Source organism: Salmo salar, chromosome 20 (assembly GCF_965601325.2).
Source record: "Salmo salar chromosome 20, fSalSal1, whole genome shotgun sequence".
Taxonomy (NCBI): Eukaryota; Metazoa; Chordata; class Actinopteri; order Salmoniformes; family Salmonidae; genus Salmo; species Salmo salar.
The window spans coordinates 59387648-59410767 of record NC_138310.1 but is presented as its reverse complement, the minus strand read 5'-3'; the positions used below and the strand labels follow the sequence as shown (position 1 = coordinate 59410767).

General features: G+C 45.4%; 1 protein-coding gene across 2 annotated transcripts in view; it reads left to right on the top strand.

The window, feature by feature from the left end:
- Nucleotides 1–23120, top strand: part of LOC106580977 (neurobeachin) — a 313133-nt gene that overhangs the window by 273660 nt on the left and 16353 nt on the right. For both annotated transcript variants that reach the window (XM_045703701.2, XM_014162593.3), the window contains 3 exons: nt 12760–12912; nt 16684–16851; nt 22525–22614. In XM_045703701.2, coding sequence (XP_045559657.2) covers nt 12760–12912; nt 16684–16851; nt 22525–22614 — 411 coding nt within the window. The remainder of the gene's footprint in view (nt 1–12759; nt 12913–16683; nt 16852–22524; nt 22615–23120) is intronic.

Here is a 23120-nt window from a genome sequence, read left to right as displayed (position 1 = left end):
ACTTCAAAAGTATTTAACATTAGATCGTCTCTAAGCTTTACAGGAATGTGGTTCTGAATATAGAACGCAACACCGCCTCCGTTGGCATTTCTGTCTTTTCGGTAGATGTTATTAACCATGTATTGCTACCACTGTATCATCAAAGGTATTATCTAAGTGAGTTTCAGAGATAGTCAGAATAGGAATGTCATCTGTTACAAGCAAGTTATTGACTTCATGGACCTTGTTCTTAGGCTACATATGTTAATATGGGCTATTTTTAGCACTTTTCTGGGTTGCTTGATTGTTTTTAATTCTTTACTGGGAAGCTTATCAGAGGTAGACTTACTCATGTTATTTACATTGGAGCTGATAGTGCAGGGTGAGCTGCATAAAGTGGTCTTCCTACTATTGCACACCACCTCAGTGCTAACAGTGTAACAGTGTAACTCTGGTTTATAGGCTTATGATTACTGCTTACAATAGCTGTAGGATAAACAGATGTATTCGGTGCAATTAGGAGTACATACATTAAATTACTTACATTGTGTTTCCCAATGCCCCTAAGATCATGTAAATGTGATGCAGCATTATGACGACTCATTTTCACAATGGTAGGGATTAACTGAGCTGGTCTTGGATCATTTACCAGTCATTGTTTCAATGCAGCCTTGAAATGCGTGGACAAGGTCCAGGAGCCAAGATGATGGACTCCTGTAGAGTATCTTCTGTTTCCAGAAGGTGTCAAAGTTATCAATAGAAGTGACTCCAGCAGAGCTACAGTAGTCTTTTAGCCAGATGTGTAATGCCAGCAGTCTGCTGAATCTTTCACACCCGCGGCCCAACGATTGTACTGGACCTGAAATTATTGGCCGTCTTTTAATGCTAAAATCAGTTAATTTTCAAATGTTCCAAGCTAGCCCTCCTGATGTCGTTCTACCCCACATGGACTACGACAGTGTCAGCTCCCGGCATCTGTGGTAGAACAGTCGGAAGCAGCCTTGTTATGTCCTGTACTCGTGCTCCTGGGTAGCACAGGGTTTTTGCCTTCGGGACCGAGATGTTTCTCACCATATGATGACAGCTGATGATGTTGAATGGGCCGGTCTTCAGGCAGCCTCACGGTCTGGTGAGGCTGGGAGCTCCGAGGATCTCTCTTGGCTAAGAGTTGAGGAAAGACTGACTGCATCACTTCTTGTTTTTATAAGAAACAATGTGTTGAAAATTCTAAATTGTTTGCCTAGTCAACTTACACACAGCACTGACACACACACTTACCCTACCAGACAGGCCACCAGGGGTCTTTTCACAGTTCCCAGGTCCAGAACAAATTCAAGGAAATGTACAGTATTATACAAAGCAATGAGTGCATGGAACTCCCTTCCATATTACACAGTGCAAGTAAACAGAAAATCTGATTTCAAAAAACAAATAAAGCAACACCTCAAGGCACAACACCTCTCCCCATGTGACGTACTTGTTGTGTGTATGTACTGACATGTACAGTACCAGTCAAAGGTTCAGACACACCTACTCATTCAAGGGTTTTTCTTCATTTTGACTATTTTCTACATTGTAGAATAATTTTGAAGACATCAAAACTATGAAACAACACAAATGGAATCATGTAGTAACCAAAAAATTGTTAAACAAATCTAAATATATTTTAGATTTTAGATTCTTCAAAATAGCCACCCTTTGCCTTGATAACAACATTGCACACTCTTGGAAATCTTTCAACCAGCTTCATGAGGTAATCACCTGGAGTGCATTTCAATTAACAGGTGTGCCTTGTTAAAAGTGAATTTGTGGAATTTCTTTCCTTCTAATGCATTTGAGCTAATCAGTTGTGTTGTGACAAGGTAGAGGTGGTATACAGAAGATAGCCTGATTTGGTAAAAGACCAAGTCCATATTATGGCATGAACAGCTCAAATAAGCAAAGAGATATGACAGTCCATCATTACTTTAAGACATGAAAGTCAGCCAATGCAGAACATTTCAAGAACTTTGAAAGTTTCTTCAAGTGCAGTCACAAAAACCATCAGGCGCTATGATGAAACTGGCTCTCATGAGGACAGCTCCTTCAAGTTGGATGGGTTCCTGCTGGTGTACAGCAATCTTTAAGTCATAGCACAGATTCTCAATTGGATTTAGGTCTGGGCTTTGACTAAGCCATTCCAAGACATTTAAATGTTTCCCCTTAAACCAGTCGAGTGTTGCTTTAGCAGTATGCTTAGGGTCATTGTCCTGCTGGAAGGTGAACCTCCGTCCCAGTCTCAAATCTCTGGAAGACTGAAACAGGTTTTCCTCAAGAATTTCCCTATATTTAGCGCCATCCATCATTCCTTCCGTTCTGACCAGTTTCCCAGTCCCTGCCGATGAAAAATATCCCAACAGCATGATGCTGCCACCACCATGCTTTACTGTGGGGATAGGGTTCTCGGGGTGATGCAAGGTGTTGGGTTTGTGCAAGACATAGTGTTTTCCTTGATGGCCAAAAAGCTCAATTTTATTCTCATCTGACCAGAGTACCTTCTTCCATATGTTTGTGGAGTCTTCCACATGCCTTTTGGCGAACACCAAATGTGTTTGCTTATTTTTTTCTGGCAACTGTTCCGTAAAGCCCAGCTCTGTAGAGTGTACGGCTTAAAGTGGTTCTATGGTCAGATACTCCAATCTCCGCTGTGGAGCTTTGCGGCTCCTTCAGGGTTATCTTTGGTCTCTTTGTTGCCTCTCTGATTAATGCCCTCCATGCCTGGTCCGTGAGTTTTGGTGGGCGGCCCTCTCTTGGCAGGTTTGTTGTGGTGCGATATTCTTTCCATTTTTTAATAATGGATTTAATTGTGCTCTGTGGGATGTTCAAAGTTTTGGATATTTTTTTTATAACCCATCTGTACTCCACAACTTTGTCCCTGACCTGTTTGGAGAGATCCTTGGTCTTCATGGTGCCGCTTGCTTGGTGGTGTCCCTTGCTTAGTGTTTTGCAGTGTTGCAGACTCTGGGGCCTTTCAGAACAGGTGTATATATACTGAGATCATGTGACAGATCATGTGACATTTAGATTGCACACAGGTGGACTTTATTTAACTAATTATGTGACTTCTGAAGGTAATTGGTTGCACCAGATCTTATTTAGGGGCTTCATAACAAAGGGGGTGAATACATAAGCATGCGCCCCTTTAACGTTTTTGAAAAAAAAATAAACAATTTAAACAAGTAATTTTTTTTCATTTCATTTCACCAATTTGTACTATTTTGTGTATGTCCATTACCAGAAATCCAAATAAAAATCGATTTAAATTAAAGGTTGTAATGCAACACAATAGGAAAAACGCCAAGGGGGTGAATACTTTTGCAAGGCACTGTATAGACAACTGCTGCATACAGTCCGTGGAGCAATGGACTTCTGGAGAGACAAACACTCACAGAGATCATGCTGAAAGTGAAGCAAGACAATGGATGTGACTGGAAAACAGCCCTAGATTGGGCTTTGATGGCAAAAAACTCAATGCACAATGTTTATGGCTACATCCCATACCAACTAGTGTTTGGGCAGAACCCTAATCTTCCCTCTGTACTGGTTGACAAGCCACCAGCACTAAAAGGGATCAGTGTGAGTGCATGGGTGGGACAGCACCTTTCAGCACTACATGCAGCGAGAAAAGCATTCACTGAAACAGAGTGTTCAGACAGAATTCGCAGGGCTCTGCGTAAACAGATAGAAAAATGGCACCGAAGAATATGGCTGACGTTTTACATTCTCCCAACCAATTGTGCTATTTTGTTATTTTTTGCGTTTTCTGCAACTTACTTTTTTACTTTTGTGTACAGTCGTGTCCAAAGGTTTTGAGAATGACACAAATATGAATTTTCACAAAGTCTGCTGCCTCAGTTTGAATGATGGCAATTTGCATATACTCCAGAATGTTATGAAGAGTGATCAGATGAATTGCAATTAATTGCAAAGTCCCTCTTTGCCATGCAAATGAACTGAATCCCCAATAAAACATTTCCACTGCATTTCAGCCCTGCCACAAAAGGACCAGCTGACATCATGTCAGTGATTCTCTCGTTAACACAGGTGTGAGTGTTGACGAGGACAAGGCTGGAGATCACTCTGTCATGCTGATTGAGTTCGAATAACAGACTGGAAGTTTGAAAAGGAGGGTGGTGCTTGGAATCATTGTTCTTCCTCTGTCAAACATGGTTACCTGCAAGGAAACACGTGCCGTCATCATTGCTTTGCACAAAAAGGGCTTCACAGCCAAGGATATTGCTGCCAGTAAGATTGCACCTAAATCAACCGTTTATCGGATCATCAAGAACTTCAAGGAGAGTAGTTCAATTGTTGTGAAGAAGGCTTCAGGGCACCCAAGAAAGTCCAGCAAGCACCAGGACTGTCTCCTAAAGTTGATTCAGCTGCGGGATCGGGGCACCACCAGTACAGAGCTTGCTCAGGAATGGCAGCAGGCAGGTGTGAGTGCATCTGCACGAACAGTGAGGCGAAGACTTTTGGAGGTTGGCCTGGTGTCAAGAAGGGCAGCAAAGAAGCCACTTCTCTCCAGGAAAAACATCAGGGACAGACTGATATTCTGCAAAAGGTACAGGGATTGGACTGCTGAGGACTGGGGTAAAGTCATTTTCTCTGATGAATCCCCTTTCCGATTGTTTGGTGCAACCGGAAAAAAGCTTGTCCGGAGAAGACAAGGTGAGCGCTACCATTTGTCCTGTGTCATGCCAACAGTAAAGCATCATGAGACCATTCATGTGTGGGGTTGCTTCTCAGCCAAGGGAGTGGGCTCACTCACAATTTTGCCTAAGAACACAGCCATGAATAAAGAATGGTACCAAAACATCCTCTGAGAGCAACTTCTCCCAACCATCCAGGAACAGTTTGGTGATGAACAATGCCTTTTCCAGCATCATGGAGCACCTTGCCATAAGGCAAAAGTGATAACTAAGTGGCTCTGGGAACAGAACATCGATATTTTGGGTCCATGGCCAGGAAGCTCCCCAGACCTTAATCTCATTGAGAACTTGTGGTCAATCCTCAAGAGGCGGGTGGACAAACAAAAACCCATAAATTCTGACAAACTCCAAGCATTGATTATGCAAGAATGGGCTGCCATCAGTCAGGATGTGGCCCAGAAGTTAATTGACAGCATGCCAGGACAGATTACAGAGGACTTGAAAAAGAAGGATCAACACTGCAAATATTGACTCTTTGCATCAACTTCATGTAATTGTCAATAAAAGCATTTGACACTTATGAAATGCTTGTAGTTATACTACAGTATTCCATAGTAACATCTGACAAAAATATCTAAAGACACTGAGGCAGCAGACTTTGTGAAAATTAATATTTGTGTCATTCTCAAAACCTTTGGCCACGACTGTACATAATGTTGCTGCTACCGTCTCTTATGACCAAAAATAACTGTCACGCTCTGACCTTAGAGACTTTTTATATCTCTATTTGGTTAGGCCAGGGTGTGATTTGGGTGGGCATTCTAGTTTTTCTATTTCTTTGTTTGCCGGGTATGGTTCCCAATCAGAGGCAGCTGTCTATCGTTGTCTCTGATTGGGGATCATACTTAGGCAGCCTTTTTCCCACCTTAGTTTGTGGGATCTTGTTTGTGTGCAGTTGCTTTCTGCACTGCATATAGCTTTACGTTTGTTTTCGTATTTTGTTGTTTTTCCCGGTGTCATTGTTAATAAAGGAAAATGTACCCCTACCACGCTGCACCTTGGTCTCATTCAATTGACGAGCGTAACAATAGCTTCTGGACATCAGAAAAGCGATTACTCACCGTGGACTTGAAGAAACTTTTTCCTTTAACGAGTCCGATGAGAAGGATATCCTGCTTTCACTGGAACAGGCCCAGATCCACACCTTTTGCTTGAAGAAAAGCGCGCCGGAAAAGGGGATGCAGATCGAGGATCCTTCTGAGAATTCGGAGGTTAGCGAGTAAACTCCCAATGCCTTCCATTCTTCTTGCTAACATGCAGACTTTGGGAAATAAAATTGATGACCTACTATTAAGATTATCCTACCAACGGGACATTAAAAACTGTAACATATTATGTTTCACCGAGACGTGGCTGAACGAAGATACGGACAACATAGAGCTGGCAGGATTTTCCATGCACCGGCAGAACAGAGACGCTACCTCTGGGGGTGTGAGTCTTTTTGTCAATAACAGCTGGTGCGCAATGTCTAATATCAAAGAAGTCTCGAGGTATTGCTCGCCTGAAGTAGAGTACCTTATGATAAGCTGCAGACCACATTATCTACCAATAGAGTTCTCATCTGTATTATTCGTAGCCATCTATTTACCACCACAAAACGAAGCTGGCACTAAGACCACTCTCAACCAACTCTATAAGGCCATAAGCAAAGAAGAAAATGCTCAGCCAGAAGCGCCGCTCCTAGTGGCCGGGGACTTTAATGCTGGCAAACTTAAATCAGTTTTACCCAATTTTTACCAGCATATCCACATGTGCAACCAAGGGGGAAAAAAAATCCTAGACCACCTTTACTCCACACACAGAGATGCATACAATGCTCTCCCCCAACCACCATTTGGCAAATCTGACCATAATTCTATCCTCCTGATTCCTGCTTGCAAGCAAAAACTAAAGCAGAAAGTACCAGTGACTTGCTCAATGCGGAAGTGGTCAGATGACGCGGATGCTACACTACAGGACTGTTTTGCTAGCACAGACTGGAATATGTTCCGGGATTCATCCAATGGCATTGAGGAATGCACCACCTCAGTCATCGGTTTCATCAATAAGTGCATCGATGACGTCGTGCCCACAGTGACTGTACGTACATATCCCAACCAGAAGCCATGGATTACAGGCAACATCCGCATCGAGCTAAAGGCTAGAGCTGCCGCTTTCAAGGATTGGGAGACTAATCCGGACGCTTATAAGAAATCCCGCTATGCCCTCAGACGAACCATCAAACAAGCAAAGCGTCAATACAGGATTAAGATTGAATCCTACTACACCGGCTCTGACGCTCATTGGATTTGGCAGGGCTTGAAAACTACAAAGAGAAACCCAGACGTGAGCTGCCCAGTGACGCAAGCCTACCAGACAAGCTAAATGCCTTTTATGCTCGCTTCGGGGCAAGCAACACTGAAGCATGCACAAGAGAACCAGCTGTTCTGGATGACTGTGTGATAACGCTCTCTGTAGCCGATGTGAACAAAACCTTTAAACAGGTCAACATTCACAAAGCCGCAGGGCCAGACGGATTACCAGGACGTGTACTTAAAGCGCGGACCAACTGTCAAGTGTCTTCACTGACATTTTCAACCTCTCCCTGACCAAGTCTGTAGTACCTACATGTTTCAAGCAGACCACCATAGTCCCTGTGACCAAGGAAGCGAAGGTAACCTGCCTAAATGATTACCGCCCGTGGCACTCACGTCGGTAGCCATGAAGTGCTTTGAAAGGCTGGTCATGGCTCACATTAATGGCATCCTCCCGGACACCCTAAACCCACTCCAATTCGCATACCGCCCCAACAGATCCACAGATGATGTAATCTCAATCGCACTCCACACTGCCCTTTCTCACCTGTACAAAAGGAACATCTATGTGAGAATGCTATTCATTGACTACAGCTCAGCGTTCAACACCATAGTGCCTACGAAGCTCATCACTAAGCTAAGGACTCTGGGACTAAACACCTCCCTCTGCAACTGGATCCTGGACTTCCTGATGGGCCGCCCCCAGGTGGTAAGAGTAGGCAACAACACGTCTGCCACGCTGATCCTTAACACTGGGGCCCCTCAGGGGTGTGTACTTAGTCCCCTCCTGTATTCCCTGTTCACCTACGACTGCGTGGCCAAACACGACTCCAACACCATAATTACGTTTGCTGACGACACAACAGTGGTAGGCCTGATCACCGACAACGATGAGACGGCCTATAGGGAGGAGGTCAGAGAACTGGCAGTGTGGTGCCAGGACAACAAACTCTCCCTCAATGTGAGCAAGACAAAGGAGCTGATCGTGGACTACAGGAAAAGGTGGGCCGAACAGGCCCCCATTAAGATCAATGGGGCTGTAGTGGAGCGGGTCGAGAGTTTCAAGTTCCTTGGTATCCACATCACCAACGAACTATCATGGTCCAAACATACCAAGACAGTCGTGAAGAGGGCACAACAAATCCTTTTCCCCCTCAGGAGACTGAAAAGATTTGGCATGGGTCTCCAGATCCTCAAAAGGTTCTACAGCTGCACCGTCGAGAGCATCCTGATCAGGTGCATCACCGCCTGGTATGGCAACTGTTCGGCAGCTGACTGTAAGGCGCTACAGAGGGTAGTGTGAGTGGCCCAGTACATCACTGTGGCCAAGCTTCCTGCCATCCAGGACCTGTATAATAGGCGGTGTCAGATGAAAGCCCATAAAATTGTCAGAGACTCCAATCACCCAAGTTATAGACTGTTTTCCAGAGCGTCAAGTCTAGGACCAAAAGGCTCCTCAACAGCTTCTACCCCCAAGCCATTAGAATGCTGAACAATTCATAAAAATCGCCACCGGACAATTTACATTGATCCCCCCCCCCTCCCTTTTGTACACTGCTGCTACTCACTGTTTGTTTGTTACCTATGCACCGGTGCTCTCTTGTTATTGTTATTGTGTTACTTTTTATTATTACTTTGTATTTTAGTCTACTTGGTAAATATTTTCTTCTTCTTAAACGGCACTGTTGGTTAAGGGCTTGTGAGTAAGCATTTCACGGTAAAGTCTACACTTGTATTCGGCGCATGTGGCAAATAAAGTTTGATTTGATTTTTGATTTGATTTGATTTGAAACAGCTTCTACCCACAGATGAGAAGTACGAGACTGGAAACAAAGTGTACTACAAACGAATTGACTGTCGAGTGGAAAGGACAGGGAGTAGTCATTGGCCAAGATGGTGTGGTGATATTTGTGAGGCACAGAGACATCATTGTCAGGATGCATCACTCAAGATTGCGGAAAGTAAATGATCAACAAGATGGAGGGGCTGTTGCTGAGAATCAGCCTCCTACTGAAAATGACAAAAAGGACACATTAACAGACACAAACCTACCAGATGTTGCATCCAAGGATATGGACACTGAAACTGACACAGGAAATGGAGCAGAGAGCTTCAACCATGACACAGGTAATACTGTTGAGGTTTTAAATGAGGAAATCGTTCAACAACAGCCACATGTATTAAGACAACATGGTGGTTCTAATCTGCAACTGGACAAACTGTTAAATACATGGACAGAGAAAGTGGTATTCCACACACAGCAACAGTCATTGGAAGAGCAGGAAAAGCTACACCAGCTACACTTTCTGGTAAACAACAGGTCAGCTGACTCAGATGTGTCAACAAGGTGGGTGTGTACCCTTAAAGAATCCTTACCTGGAATGGTGCCAAAAGCACGTTTAGTGGCTAGAGGTTTTGAGGAGCTGGCTGCTAAAGAACACCTAAAACACTCACCGACATGCGCCTCAGAGTCACTCAGATTGCTGATGTCAGTGATCTGCCAGAAAAAAATTGAAACTTCATTCCATAGACATCAAATCTGCATTTTTGCAGGGAACAGAGCTGTCAAGGGACATTCACAGCTGACCTCCGCCTGAAGCTAAGAGCGAAAGAACACTGTGGAAACTAAAAAAGTGTGTATAGCCTGGCAGATGCATCACTACTGGTACAACAAAGTCAAGGCAACAATGCTGAATACAGGTGGAAAAATGTCACAAGTGGATCCTGCAGTCTTCTATTGGCTTGATCAAGACTGCAATGTGACTGGAGTACTTGCCTGTCATGTTGATGACTTTATCTGGGGTGGCTCACAGACCTTTGCTACTGTGATTCCACACCTCAAAGCTGTTTTCCAGGTCGGCCGTGAGGAGCATGATCATTTTTGTTATGTTGGCATAGAGTTTATTACAGTTGACAGACCAATACTGATGCAACAGGAAAGCTATATCAAGAATCTTCAACCCATCCACACAGATTCTTCAAGAGCCGTACAAAGCAATTCCCCGCTCTGTGGAATTGAAGCTGATCAATTGAGGTCAAAGATGGGTCAAATTCTATGGGTTGCTAGACAGAGTAGACCTGATGTAATGTTTGATGGCTGCAACTTGGCATCCAACACTAAACACCCCACTGTATAAACCATTCAAGAGACAAACAAAGTTGTTCGTAAACTGAAATCACAACAAGTGACTCTAAAGTTTCAGCATGTTGGAAAATATGACTATCTTCAGTGATGCTTCCCTAGGGAACCTTACAGATGGAGGCACACAAGGTGGACATCTAATCGTGTTAATGGATGAAAAAGGAAGATTTTCACCATCTGTTGGCAGTCAGAAAGGATCAGAAGGGTAGTCCGAAGCACACTTGCTTGAGAAACCCTTGCTCTTGCGGATGGAATTGACAATGCCATCTTTCTGGCAACTCTGTTTTCAGAGCTTACCACTGCTGAGGCAAAACGGCACATTCTACCTGTAGTTTGTGTCACTGACAGCAACTCCCTAGTTGATGCTGTCAAGTCAACCAAGTTTGTCACAGAGAAAATACTTTGTCTTGAGATTAGCAGCATCAAGGAACTTATTCAAGCACAGAGAATCCAGCGAATTCTGTGGTCGGCCACAAAGGAACAGCTTGGTGACTGCCTGACTAAAAAGGGAGGATCCGGTCTTGTGCTCCTACAGGCAATCAGTAATGGAAAGTGGCAGCTTGAGTAATACAAATAAAAACTTTGTCACACAACCCATTTGTAATGGGTAATTTAAATAATACTTGGGACATTTAATTATGTTGTTGATGTTTTATTTGTTTTTAAAGAAGGGTGGGAGATTGTTCAGTTCAGGTTTTAAGTATCCCTATATTTATGTTATTACCATGCTATCACTCTGTTATTAGTACGCCTGCACAGTAGTCTCACTGGAGATGGACCTGGCCTGAGTGTGATGGCAACTACAGTTACATATACTTATTTTGGAGTTTACATATACTTATGTTTACATATACTTATGTTGGAGTCATTAAAACTTGCTTTTCAACCACTCCACAAATGTCTTGTTAACAAGCTATAGTTTTGGCAAGTTGGTTAGGACATCTACTTTCTGCATGACACAAGTAATTTTTCCAACAATTGTTTACAGACCGATTATTTCACTTATAATTCACTGTATCACAATTCCAGTGGGTCAGAAGTTTACATACACTAAGTTGACTGTGCCATTAAATAGCTTGGAAAATTCCAGAAAAGGATGTCATGGCTTTAGAAGCTTCTGATAGGCTAATTGACATCATTTGAGTCAATTGGAGGTGTACCTGTGGATGTATTTCAAGGCCTACCTTCAAACTCTGTGCCTCTTTGCTTGACGTCATGGGAAAATCAAAGAAATCAGCCAAGACCTCCACAAGTCTGGTTCATCCTTGGGAGAAATTTCCAAACGCCTGAAGGTACCACGTTCATCTGTACAAACAATAGTACGCAAGTATAAACAACATGGCACCACGCAGCCGTCATACCGCTCAGGAAGGAGACGCGTTCTGTCTCTTAGAGATGAACGTACTTCGGTGCGAAAAGTGCAAATCAATCCCAGAAAAACAGCAAAGGATCTTGTGAAGATGCTGGAGGAAACCGGTACAAAGGTATCTATATCCACAGTAAAACGAGTCCTATATCGACGTAACCTGAAAGGCTGCTCAGCAAGGAAGAAGCCACTGCTCCCAAACCGCCATAAAAAAGCCCGACTACGGTTTGCAACTGCACATGGGGACAACGATCGCACTACAATCTGCACAGCAACTGAAATGAATGAGTAGCCAAGTGTATTGATAGGCCTGTGTTTTTATTATTAGCAGCTCGTCTATATTAATATCGAGGAATATTTCACTTTCTCTGGTCATAGGAACAACAACATGAATTTGTGCATGAGGGAGAAATAATGCATTGCTTCTCAAGTTTCGCCCATCAGGTGGAAGACTGTGTCCCCTCTCTCTTGTCAGTCTCACCCTCCGCTACTCTCTCCCTTCCTCCACTGAGACCGACCATCAGTTGCAGGTACCATTAGTTGGGTAAAATGAAAAAGGTCATATTTAAATGTATGCTCATCTTTGCCTCGCAAGTAATACAACAACTGAGCTGTTTTGTTTATGTAGCTCGAGTTTTGAAATATAATGTGATCTGAGAAGAACCATACTGGCAGACCAAGCATAGCTAATATGCTGTGATAATGAATTAGGCCAACTGCACAGATGTCATCCCTACAGACCTGTTTTTATTAGGTTAATGATGCATAAGCTTACATTTTTTACTTTATGTTTCAAAAAAAGAAGGCGTAGATCTCGGCTTGCATTTTGACTCAGAAAAGGTTGGTGACCACTGGGCTAAAGGGTTTCTCCAGGGTCAGCTAGTTGTTTGTTTTATCTGAAGTTGGAATCACACCAGGGAGGATCATGAGAGTTTATTTCTTCCTCTCTGTGCTGAGGTCCTGACCTCATCACCACACCTCTGCACTGACACACACACACACACACCACTGAAATAACTGTTACAGCACCTCTCAACACCCGTGGCCTGCTGTTTATTTGGCTTGTATTACCTTTCCCCCTGAAGTCACACACACATACACAGTCCATTTACTCTCCTTACATTTCTCATCCCCTTGTTGATCCCACTACCTGCCATGTGTAATAAAACGTGTAATAATGTAGTATAATAACGTGTATAATAATGTGGTAATGCCTGTCTCCAACAGGAGTTGATTCCAGAGTTCTACTACCTGCCGGAGATGTTTGGTAACAGTAATGGTTACCACCTGGGCCAGAGGGAGGATGGCAGCATGGTGTGTGATGTAGAGCTGCCTCCCTGGGCCAACAAGCCTGAGGACTTTGTCAGGATCAACCGGATGGTGAGGACCTAAACGCCTCTCCTCCTCTCCTTATCTCCCACCCTCTGCTCTGTTCCTCTACCTAACACGCTCCTCCCACCCTCTCCTCTTCTCCTCTCCTGCTTTTGTCACCCTTGTCTTCTCCTCCGTCCTCTCATTTTGTACCACCCTCTCCTTTCCTCCTCTATCATCCCCTCTTCTTTCCTACCCCCCACCTCTCCCTTCTCCTCCTCCCTCTTCCCTCTCCCCCTCACTCTGTGTGTCTGTGTGCACTGCTCGATACTAACACAATCTGCAGCTGACCCCGGTGATGTCACTAAAGGACAGGGCCCGTAAGTGTCCCCTATAATGTTACCTAATGCTGGACTCATCAATCATCATTTAAGTGTGTGTGTGTGTGTGTGTGTGTGTGTGTGTGTGTGTGTGTGTGTGTGTGTGTGTGTGTGTGTGTGTGTGTGTGTGTGTGTGTGTGTGTGTGTGTGTGAGCCCAGGACAACCCTGTTCTCCCTGCAGGCCCCTTTTGAGCAACACACACACACACAGAGACAGAACGTGAGCTCTGGATGGGGGGTATGGGGTAGGAACACACTTTACCTTTTCAGCAGGAGTGACAGAGCTGGGGGGAGGGAGGTAGGGGTGGTGATGGGAAGGGGCTGGGGCGGGGGTTAGCGGCGAGCAGAGGTGACCTTTCAGTAAGCTCAGCTCTCTTCTACTCCTCTGCTCTCTCCCTCTGCTCTCCTCCACTACTGCCTGGTCAGCTACATCTACATCAACCTAGCACACAGGGAGGAGGAGAGAGGTGGCGGGGTGGCACAGAGAGGAGGAGGGAGGGGGAAGGGTGGCACAGAGAGGAGGAGGGAGGTGGCGGGGTGGCACAGAGAGAAGGAGGGAGGTGGAGGGGTGGCACAGAGAGAAGGAGGGAGGTGGAGGGGTGGCACAGAGAGGAGGGAGGTGGAGGGGTGGCACAGGGAGGAGGAGAGAGGTGGCGGGGTGGCACAGAGAGGAGGAGGGAGGTGGAGGGGTGGCACAGAGAGGAGGGAGGTGGAGGGGTGGCACAGGGAGGAGGAGAGAGGTGGCGAGGTGGCACAGAGAGGAGGAGGGAGGCGGAGGGGTGGCCTAGAGAGGTGGAGGGGTGGCACAGAGAGGAGGGAGGTGGAGGGCCAGGCCTCGGCAGTGGGGGGGGGGGGGTGTTGCACAGTGTTCTTATCCTCTTATCTTGTAATATAGATATTAGCATACATGCGGAATCCATGGATGGATACCTAGAGAATCATCATCTTCACTCTCCGTCACTGTCCTCACTCATCCTGCTCTCAGATCTTATTATAGCGTTCTTCATTTTCTGCTTCCCTCTTACTTTACCTTTTATTCTCTCTCTTTCTCTCTCTCTCTTTCTCTCTCTCCCTCTCTCTCTCCTTCCCTCTCCCACCCTCCCTCCACCCCTCCTCCCTCCATTTCCCATCTTTGCATGTGCCAGATTCAATCGTGGTGACATGCCCCATGGCTAGTTCAGCTCCCTCTGTGTTCAGCTCTGTCTGTGCGCTCTAGCTAGCTCCACTCTGTTGGTAGAGGCTGTTATTGTCCTGTGGGAGGGAGAGTGTAAAGTCCTGCAGCATGTCTTTATGCATATCTGCTGCTAGAGTTGTAGTGTGCGACCACTGGGTCAACAATAAGAACAATAATAACATAAGCACTATAAGTCTACCATAGTAATATAACACAACAGTAACACTGTCTACCATAGTAATATAACACAACAGTAACACTGTCTACCATAGTAATATAACACAACAGTAACACTGTCTACCATAGTGATGTAACACAACAGTAACACTGTCTACCATAGTGATGTAACACAACAGTAACACTGTCTACCATAGTGATGCAACACAACAGTAACACTGTCTACAATTGTAATGTAACACAACAGTAACACTGTCTACCATAGTGATGTACTGTAACACAACAGTAATTCTGTCTACCATAGTGATGTAACACAACAGTAACACTGTCTACCATAGTGATGTAACACAACAGTAACACTGTCTACCATAGTGATGCAACACAACAGTAACACTGTCTACAATTGTAATGTAACACAACAGTAACACTGTCTACCAAATTGATGTACTGTAACACAACAGTAATTCTGTCTACCATAGTGATGTAACACAACAGTAACACTGTCTACCATAGTGATGTAACACAACAGTAACACTGTCTACCATAGTGATGTAACACAACAGTAACACTGTCTACCATAGTGATATAACACAACAGTAACTTTGTCTGCCATAGTGCTGTAACACAACAGTAACACTGTCTACCATAGTGATGTAACACAACAGTAACACTGTCTACCATAGTGATCTAACACAACAGTAACTTTGTCTGCCATAGTGATGTAACACAACAGTAACACTGTCTACCATAGTGATGTAACACTCTCTACCATAGTGATGTCACACAACAGTAACACTGTCTACCATAGTGATGTAACACAACAGTAATACGGTCTACCATAGTGATGTAACATTGTCTACCATAGTGATGTAACACAACAGTAACACTGTCTACCATAGTGATGTAACACTCTCTACCATAGTGATGTAACACAACAGTAACACTGTCTACCATAGTGATGTAACACAACAGTAACACTGTCTACCATAGAGATGTAACACTGTCTACCATAGTGATGTAACACAACAGTAACACTGTCTGCCATAGTGATGTAACACAACAGTAACACTGTCTACCATAGTGATGTAACACAACAGTAACACTGTCTACCATAGTGATGTAACACTGTCTACCATAGTGATGTAACACAACAGTAACACTGTCTACCATAGTGATATAACACAACAGTAACTTTGTCTGCCATAGGGGCCAGTGTAAGATTACAGGAATACTGTAGTGATCTAGTTAGATACTCTTTGATATCTTATCTAAAACACCCTTAAGACTCCCATCAGAAATCCATGTTCCTCTCCGTACACACACACACACACACACACACACACACACACACACACACACACACACACACACACACACACACACACACACACACACACACACACACACACACACACACACACGGCTTACAGTAAAGTGGATCTCCATTAGTATTGAACAGCTCCATGAGAAAGATAGCTAGTCATTATTTTTAATAGACAGAGAAGAAACATGATACCTGGCTGATATCAGACTGGAGACATTAAACAGGCTCCCTGAGGCTCATCCTGTTTATTAGGCTTAGTCCCAAATAGCACCCTATTCCCTATCTAGCTAGTGCACTACTTTTGCTAAGAGCCGTGGTCAGAAGTAGTGCACTATATAGGGAATAGGGTGCTATTTGGGATGGAGTTTTTATCACAGTCTGGCTGGAGAGAGAATAGCTGCTATCAAAACTCAGGATTCCATATTATCACTGAATGCTTTAGGTTCAATAGTAGTTTTCCTCCTGTTTTACAACAACTAGTGCAGTGGGGTTTATGTTTTGAGCAGTGCAGTGATGTTGTCAGTTGTATGTACAGTAACATTGACTGTGTGTGTAGTGTAACTAGTGTTGGGTTGTGTGGTGTGTGTTATTGTTTCCGATGTGTGTATTGTTGTGTGTTTACTGTGTGTTTTTATGCTGCTGGCTGCCTTTGTCCTCTACTCACCCTGCACGTGTTGTGTTGTGTTGTGTGTGTTATGTATATTGTGTGTTTACTGTGTGTGTCTTCATGCTTCCGGGTGCCTTTCCCCTCTAACCCTGCTGCCTGTGTCTGTGTGTTCTGACAGGCCCTGGAAAGTGAGTTTGTGTCGTGTCAGCTGCATCAGTGGGTTGACCTTATTTTCGGCTACAAGCAGCGCGGGCCCGAGGCGGTGCGCGCCCTCAATGTCTTTCACCACCTGACCTACGAGGGTTCCGTCAGCCTGGACAGCATCACTGACCCCGCCCTCAGAGAGGTACGCCATGACACGACATGCTACGATACGCACGTCACTGTCACCATGGACACCAAACACCCCCTCACCCCAACCATCCCATCTACCCAGCTCCAGGATAGACAGATACTGCAGTTTCTGTCTATCCAGGCTCAGTTCAGTTCATTTATTTGGTATTTCACTGTAATTTGTCTCGCATTAAATATATTAAACCATAAACATTTACAGACAACATGATATAGATGACAACAACTGCATAAAACACATACAGAGTACACACAGATATGGGTTTACAGTATAGTTGTTGCAAATACATGATCAATACAGTACAAAGTCAAGGGTATTTTTATTTTCTATCTCTCATTCACTCCATTTACTTTTGACATTATTCTGTATTGCCCCTATACTACTGCAGACCCGCTCGCTCGCTCGCTCACTCACTCACTCACTCACTCACTCACTCACTCACTCACTCACTCACTCACTCACTCACTCACTCACTCACTCACTCACTCACTCACTCACTCACTCACTCACTCACTCACTCACTCACTCACTCACTCACTCACTCACATTCACACCCAGGTCCATGAATGTTAGTCTGAAGTGTTGTTTGATATAAATTATCAAGGGGTCATCGAGTGAATAGACATGGGAGTGAATCCTCTCATTTACATTGAATTAATTGACTAGATCTGAGCTGTTCTCTGAGCAGGAAGAAGCTGTGAATAGCTTAATTGCAGAGAGAGAAGGGAGGAGGTAGAGGGAGAGGGTGAGGAAGAGAGAAATGGAGAGAGGTAGAGAGGGGTGGAGGTAGAGAGAGGTGGAGGTAGAGAGAGGTGGAGGTAGAGAGAGGTGGAGGTAGAGAGAGGTGGAGGTAGAGAGAGGTGGAGGTAGAGAGAGGTGGAGGTAGAGAGAGGTGGAGGTAGAGTGAGGGAGAGAGAGAGAGAGGGAGAGAGAGAGAGAGAGGAGGTAGAGAGTGAGGGATTTAGAGAGAGTGGGAGAGGAAGGGAGAGAAGAAGATAGAGGTAGAGAGAGAGAAGGAGAGGTTGAGGTAGAGAGAGAGGGAGGAGGAGGAGGAGAGCTGAGACTACAGTACAGCAGTAGCAGCTGGCAGCAGCAGCAGTGTGGTGTTTCCAGTGTGATCTCCTCTCCCTGTGATATCCACCATCTGCCGTCTGCAAAACAACTCATTTATATCCCGTCACTTCCCGGGCCGCCTTTATCTATCAAGTGACCACTATGCAAATCACTCAGCTGCCTAATTACCAAACAATATGGACAACGGCTTTGGTTTTCATTATTTCCTCTCAGGCTTTTTCAGACAATGGCAATTATTGGAGTCATCTGGCTGTGAGGTTTTGGAAGCTGTCTGTCTGCCACCCTGCGAGGCGATAGTGTTGGGATGGAAGCTGACTGTGAGGCTTCATACTGCCTAATGGCGGTGGCCAGTTGATGCTGTGTCCTTTCTAACATGGGTCTGTGTGTGTTGGAGGGAGGACTTAGCTCAGCTAAATGCAACAGATATGATAAGTACTAATTAAGGTACGCCTGAATACCTTGATGCCTTCGTCAGATCCTCTTATTCTTACTCCATAGCAGGTGAATTCATTACTGCCTGTCATTTACTCAGAGACAGGAACCTAAGGTCAAGTCTGCAAAATAACAAGTGAGTCTGTGAGAGATGATATGTAGCGGAAGGAAGAAAGAGTTCAATGCTTCAGATAACAGACCTTCTTTCTCAAGCACTACAATTAGAGATAAACATCAAATCTGCATCCCAAATGGCACTCTATTCCCTACACAGTGCAGCACTTTTGACCAGAACCCTATGGGAAAAGGCTGCTTTTTGGCACCCACAACAAGTATCGATTCGCCTGATAATGGTGAAAGTAGTGGGATCCTGTGTATTGGTGGAAATAAAGTGGCAGCCATGTGTGGAGCTGCTCCCAGTCAAAGGATCCCAACATGGTTTTCTTTTAGCTGACCCAGCCAGCCTGTCTGTTAGTCAGCCAGCCAGTCAGCAAGCCAGTCAGTCAGTAAGCCATTCTGAGTGGATGTGCTGATTGGCTCCATAACATTCTGAGATGTGGTGATTGGCTCCATAACATTCTGGGATGTGCTGATTGGCTCCAAAACATTCTGGTATGTGTTGATTGGCTCCAGAACATTTTAGGATGTGTTGATTGGCTTCAGGCAGGTTCTGGTTCATATGTCTGACAGGTGCAACCGCAGCACTGACATTAACCGCTGAAATGATGGCATTAAAATGTCAAGGAATTAGAAAGTCAGATTGAAAGATAATCATTCATCTGACTAGGTGTCAGATTAGACTAGCTGATGGCTGCTGCTGTTACATGCGTTCGGGCTGTCCGGGCCGCCCGGGACGTGGTTGGCTAAGACAGGTGTCCGGGCCGTGGTTGGCTGAGGGCACAGTGACAGGTCTACTGGGCGCGCTGCTGGAACAGGAGTCCTACTGCAGCCTTGATGTCGATCCTGACAGCCTTCTCATATGGAAAACATGACAGCAGCCCCCTGATACAGACCCTGCTGTGTCACTCAGACACAAACAGACAAATTATTCATCAGTGAGGCTGTTCTCCTGCAGACAGCCAGTCACACAGCCTCCAGTTAGAAGGCCCATTACTGCCTATTGAAGGGACAAACAACATGTGGGATGTGTGCTAGCCCAATGAAGGTGTTCTCCTAATGACAGAAGCTTTGATGCTGCTTTCGTTAATGCTTACTGTAGTCACCTTGCCGTAGTAGCAGCTCTGGAATGCTAGTGTTTAAATAGTTGACCTCAGCTATAAGAAGATCCCTTGATAAGCTATACATAACTTAAAAGACACAGATTACTGGTGATGGTAGCTGTGGTTGTGACAACATTGTTAGAGACAAGCCGGTGTACTTCTACATACAGTAGTTCACATGTTAACTCAGAGACGGTCATTCACAGAGACCCTTCAGGCTAACTTCTGTCTGTTGTGAAAGGATTACCTACAGCCAATCCACACTGGCTCATCTCAAAGTCACTAACATTGTTCCAATGACAATGGGAAATGTTAACTTCATAACGTGTTAACTTCAACCTCACAACAAGGTTTTAATAGTGTATGAAAGGATGGAATTCAAAATAATATATTTTGGCTTTGTGTGGGTGCGTGTAGTGCCTTGGTTAATGTTTGTTCTTAAATGTTTCTTATAGATCCTTTAGAATTTAATTATGTGATAATTAAGAACTACGTACAGTCATCACACTTCCAGAGAAAAAGTCTGATCCCAACTACACAGAAAAACACAATCTATTAGTACGACCCAACCGTGTTGATTTGGTGTGTGGAGCATTCATTCTATGTGGGTGTTAAGGTGTATGACCCAACCGTGTTGATTTGGTGTGTGGAGCATTCATTCTATGTGGGTGTTAAGGTGTATGACCCAACCGTGTTGATTTGGTGTGTGGAGCATTCATTCTATGTGGGTGTTAAGGTGTATGACCCAACGGTGTTGATTTGGTGTGTGGAGCATTCATTCTATGTGGGTGTTAAGGTGTATGACCCAACGGTGTTGATTTGGTGTGTGGAGCATTCATTCTATGTGGGTGTTAAGGTGTTGATGAACAGGTGTTAGTTAGTTCCCACTTCCCAGGTACGATGAGTCAGTACTATACCTGTCTGTCTGTCTGTCTGTCTGTCTGTCTGTCTGTCTGTCTGTCTGTCTGTCTGTCTGTCTGTCTGTCTGTCTGTCTGTCTGTCTGTCTGTCTGTCTGTCTGTCTGTCTGTCTGTCTGTCTGTCTGTCTGTCTGTCTGTCTGTCTGTCTGTCTGTCTGTCTGTCTGTCTGCCCACCCGTCCGTCCATCCGTCCGTCCATCTGCCTGCCCCCCAGGCCAGGTGATAGCTGCTGATATACCTGTGTGTTCGTCCAGGCAGGTTGGTTGTTGCTGGGAGCTACATCAGCAGATAGTTACACAATACGTGTCACTTATCAGCCAAAAGACAGGCAGGGCCTTAAAGCAGGCGGGACGTAAATGAATGAACTGCCTGTTTAGTCTTCAGGATGGCTGTTTGAGATACACGTGACTTTCTGACACACTGACCGCAGAGAGTATTAGAGCTATTAGCATGTTGTTGTGATGGTCGGGAGAAAACATGCGCTTCAGATAACCTTCAATCACTCTGCTCTCTCTCACTCTCTCTCTCCCTGCTCTCTCCCTTCCTCTCTGCACTTTCTGCTCGCATTCTTCCTTTGCCTGTAGAAATCGAGCACCTTGTACACAGCCAAGGTTCTCCGGGAGAACCAAAAGAAGGAATTCTTCCGTACGTTTTTCTGGAATAGAATGAATGGTCAGAAGAACGGCTGATGTTTTCCACATGGCCCTCTGGTTCTTTCAGATCTCTGGCTCAGATTTCATTATGTGAACAGACTCGTGACCCTCACCCCAGCCCTCACCTAAAATAGCTATAATGGGACTAGGTTATTACTTGACTGACTGCATAGTAAAGAGCCACTGACTGATAATGGTTGCCAAATGTGTTCGCCGCCCAACGACTCACGGGAACATCCACTGGCGTTCCACGATGTTCAACTGACCAGGGATCCTCACCTATCTGGTGCTATACATGATGGGAAGTGACCCGGGGATTATAGGTAGACGGTCCTGGCTAAGAATCACCTTCTACCCAGAACACACTGCTTCCACTGTGGCATGTGGTTGCCAATGGAAGCTGTAGATACTGAGTGGTGTGTACTGTCTAGTACTGTGTGTGATTTATGTGTGCCTGCATGTGTGTGTGTTTGCTCTCTGCCTTTGTTCCAGGCACAATAACATGGATGTGGGGCCTGCTGCAGTCCTAGCATCATGTCAATCCAGGTTAGCGTTAGTGTGGAGGGTCCCAGGATGGGGATGGGAATGGTTAACTGAAGCATGTTAATAGGGAAAGGGTTGTCTCTTCCATACTAACACTTGGATGACTCTGCAGGCTGAGGGGGGAGGAAAGGGGGAGCAAGGGGGAGGGGGAGCACCCAGGCGGATTGGGAGTGCACCCCTCTCCTCCCTCTACGACCACCCTTCTCGGAGGCACGGCTGAGTTGGGATTTGCTTGCACTGTCAAGTAACGCATTGACCCATCACTTTGATGAATATTGATAGTGACAGCAGGTCTCTCTCTCTTTCTCTCCTCTTCCTCTCTCATCTTTCTTCTCTCTCTGTCTCCCCCTCTCTCTATTATTTCTTTCCTCCCCCTCTCCTCCCCCTTTCTCTGTCTCTCTCTCTACCCTCTCCCTCTCCCCTGCTCTCCCCCTCTCTCTTCCTCTCTATCGCTGTTTCTCCCTCTCTCCCCCTCTCTCTCCCCCGCCTTCCTGCTCGCTCGCTTTCCCACTCTCTCTCTCTCTCTCTCTCTCTCTCTTTCTCCCCCTTGCTCTCTCTATCCCCCCTCTCGCACTCTCCCTCCCTCCCTCTCTTTCCCGCTCTCTCTTCCCCGCCTTCTTGCTGTCTCTCCCTCTCTCTCGCTCTCTCTCTCCCCCGCCTTCCTGTTCGCTCTCCCTCTCTCGCTCCCCCTCTCTCTCCCCCGCCTTCCTGCTCGCTCGCTCACTCTCCCTCTCTCTTTCTCTCTTTCTCTCTCTCTCTCTCCCCCTTGCTCTCTCTATCCTCCCTCTCCCTATCTCCCTCCCCTTCCGTCTCTCCTCTCTCCTCAGGCGATGGAGAAGCAGATTCTGATTGTTGGACAGACTCCGTCTCAGTTGCTCATCGAGCCACATCCTCCTCGCAGCTCGGCCATGCACCTGGTGAGACACACGGCATGCTGGAAAAATTCTCTCCACTGCATCTCTGTCTATCTGTGTGTGTGTGTGTGTGTGTGTGTGTGTGTGTGTGTGTGTGTGTGTGTGTGTGTGTGTGTGTGTGTGTGTGTGTGTGTGTGTGTGTGTGTGTGTGTGTGTGTGTGTGTGTGTGTGTGTGTGTGTGTGTCTTTGTGGTGTGTGTGTGTGTTGTCTTTGTGGTGTGTGTGTGTGTTGTCTTTGTGGTGTGTGTGTGTGTTGTCTTTGTGGTGTGTGTATGAGTCCCATCTCTCCATGGTGGGACAGAGAATATTTTGCCAAAAGGTTTCTCTATGCTCTCTTCTCTACCATGTCCTCCACTCCTTGTACCCACTCCCCATTTCAACTCCCCAGTCCCCATTGCTTCCAACATATTTCCAATGGCTCCATTGAATGAGGAGTTGATGTGTCTATTGTGTTGAGCAGAGGGAAGAGTGCCCCCTACTGACCCATTTCTACCACAGCCATCTGACGTG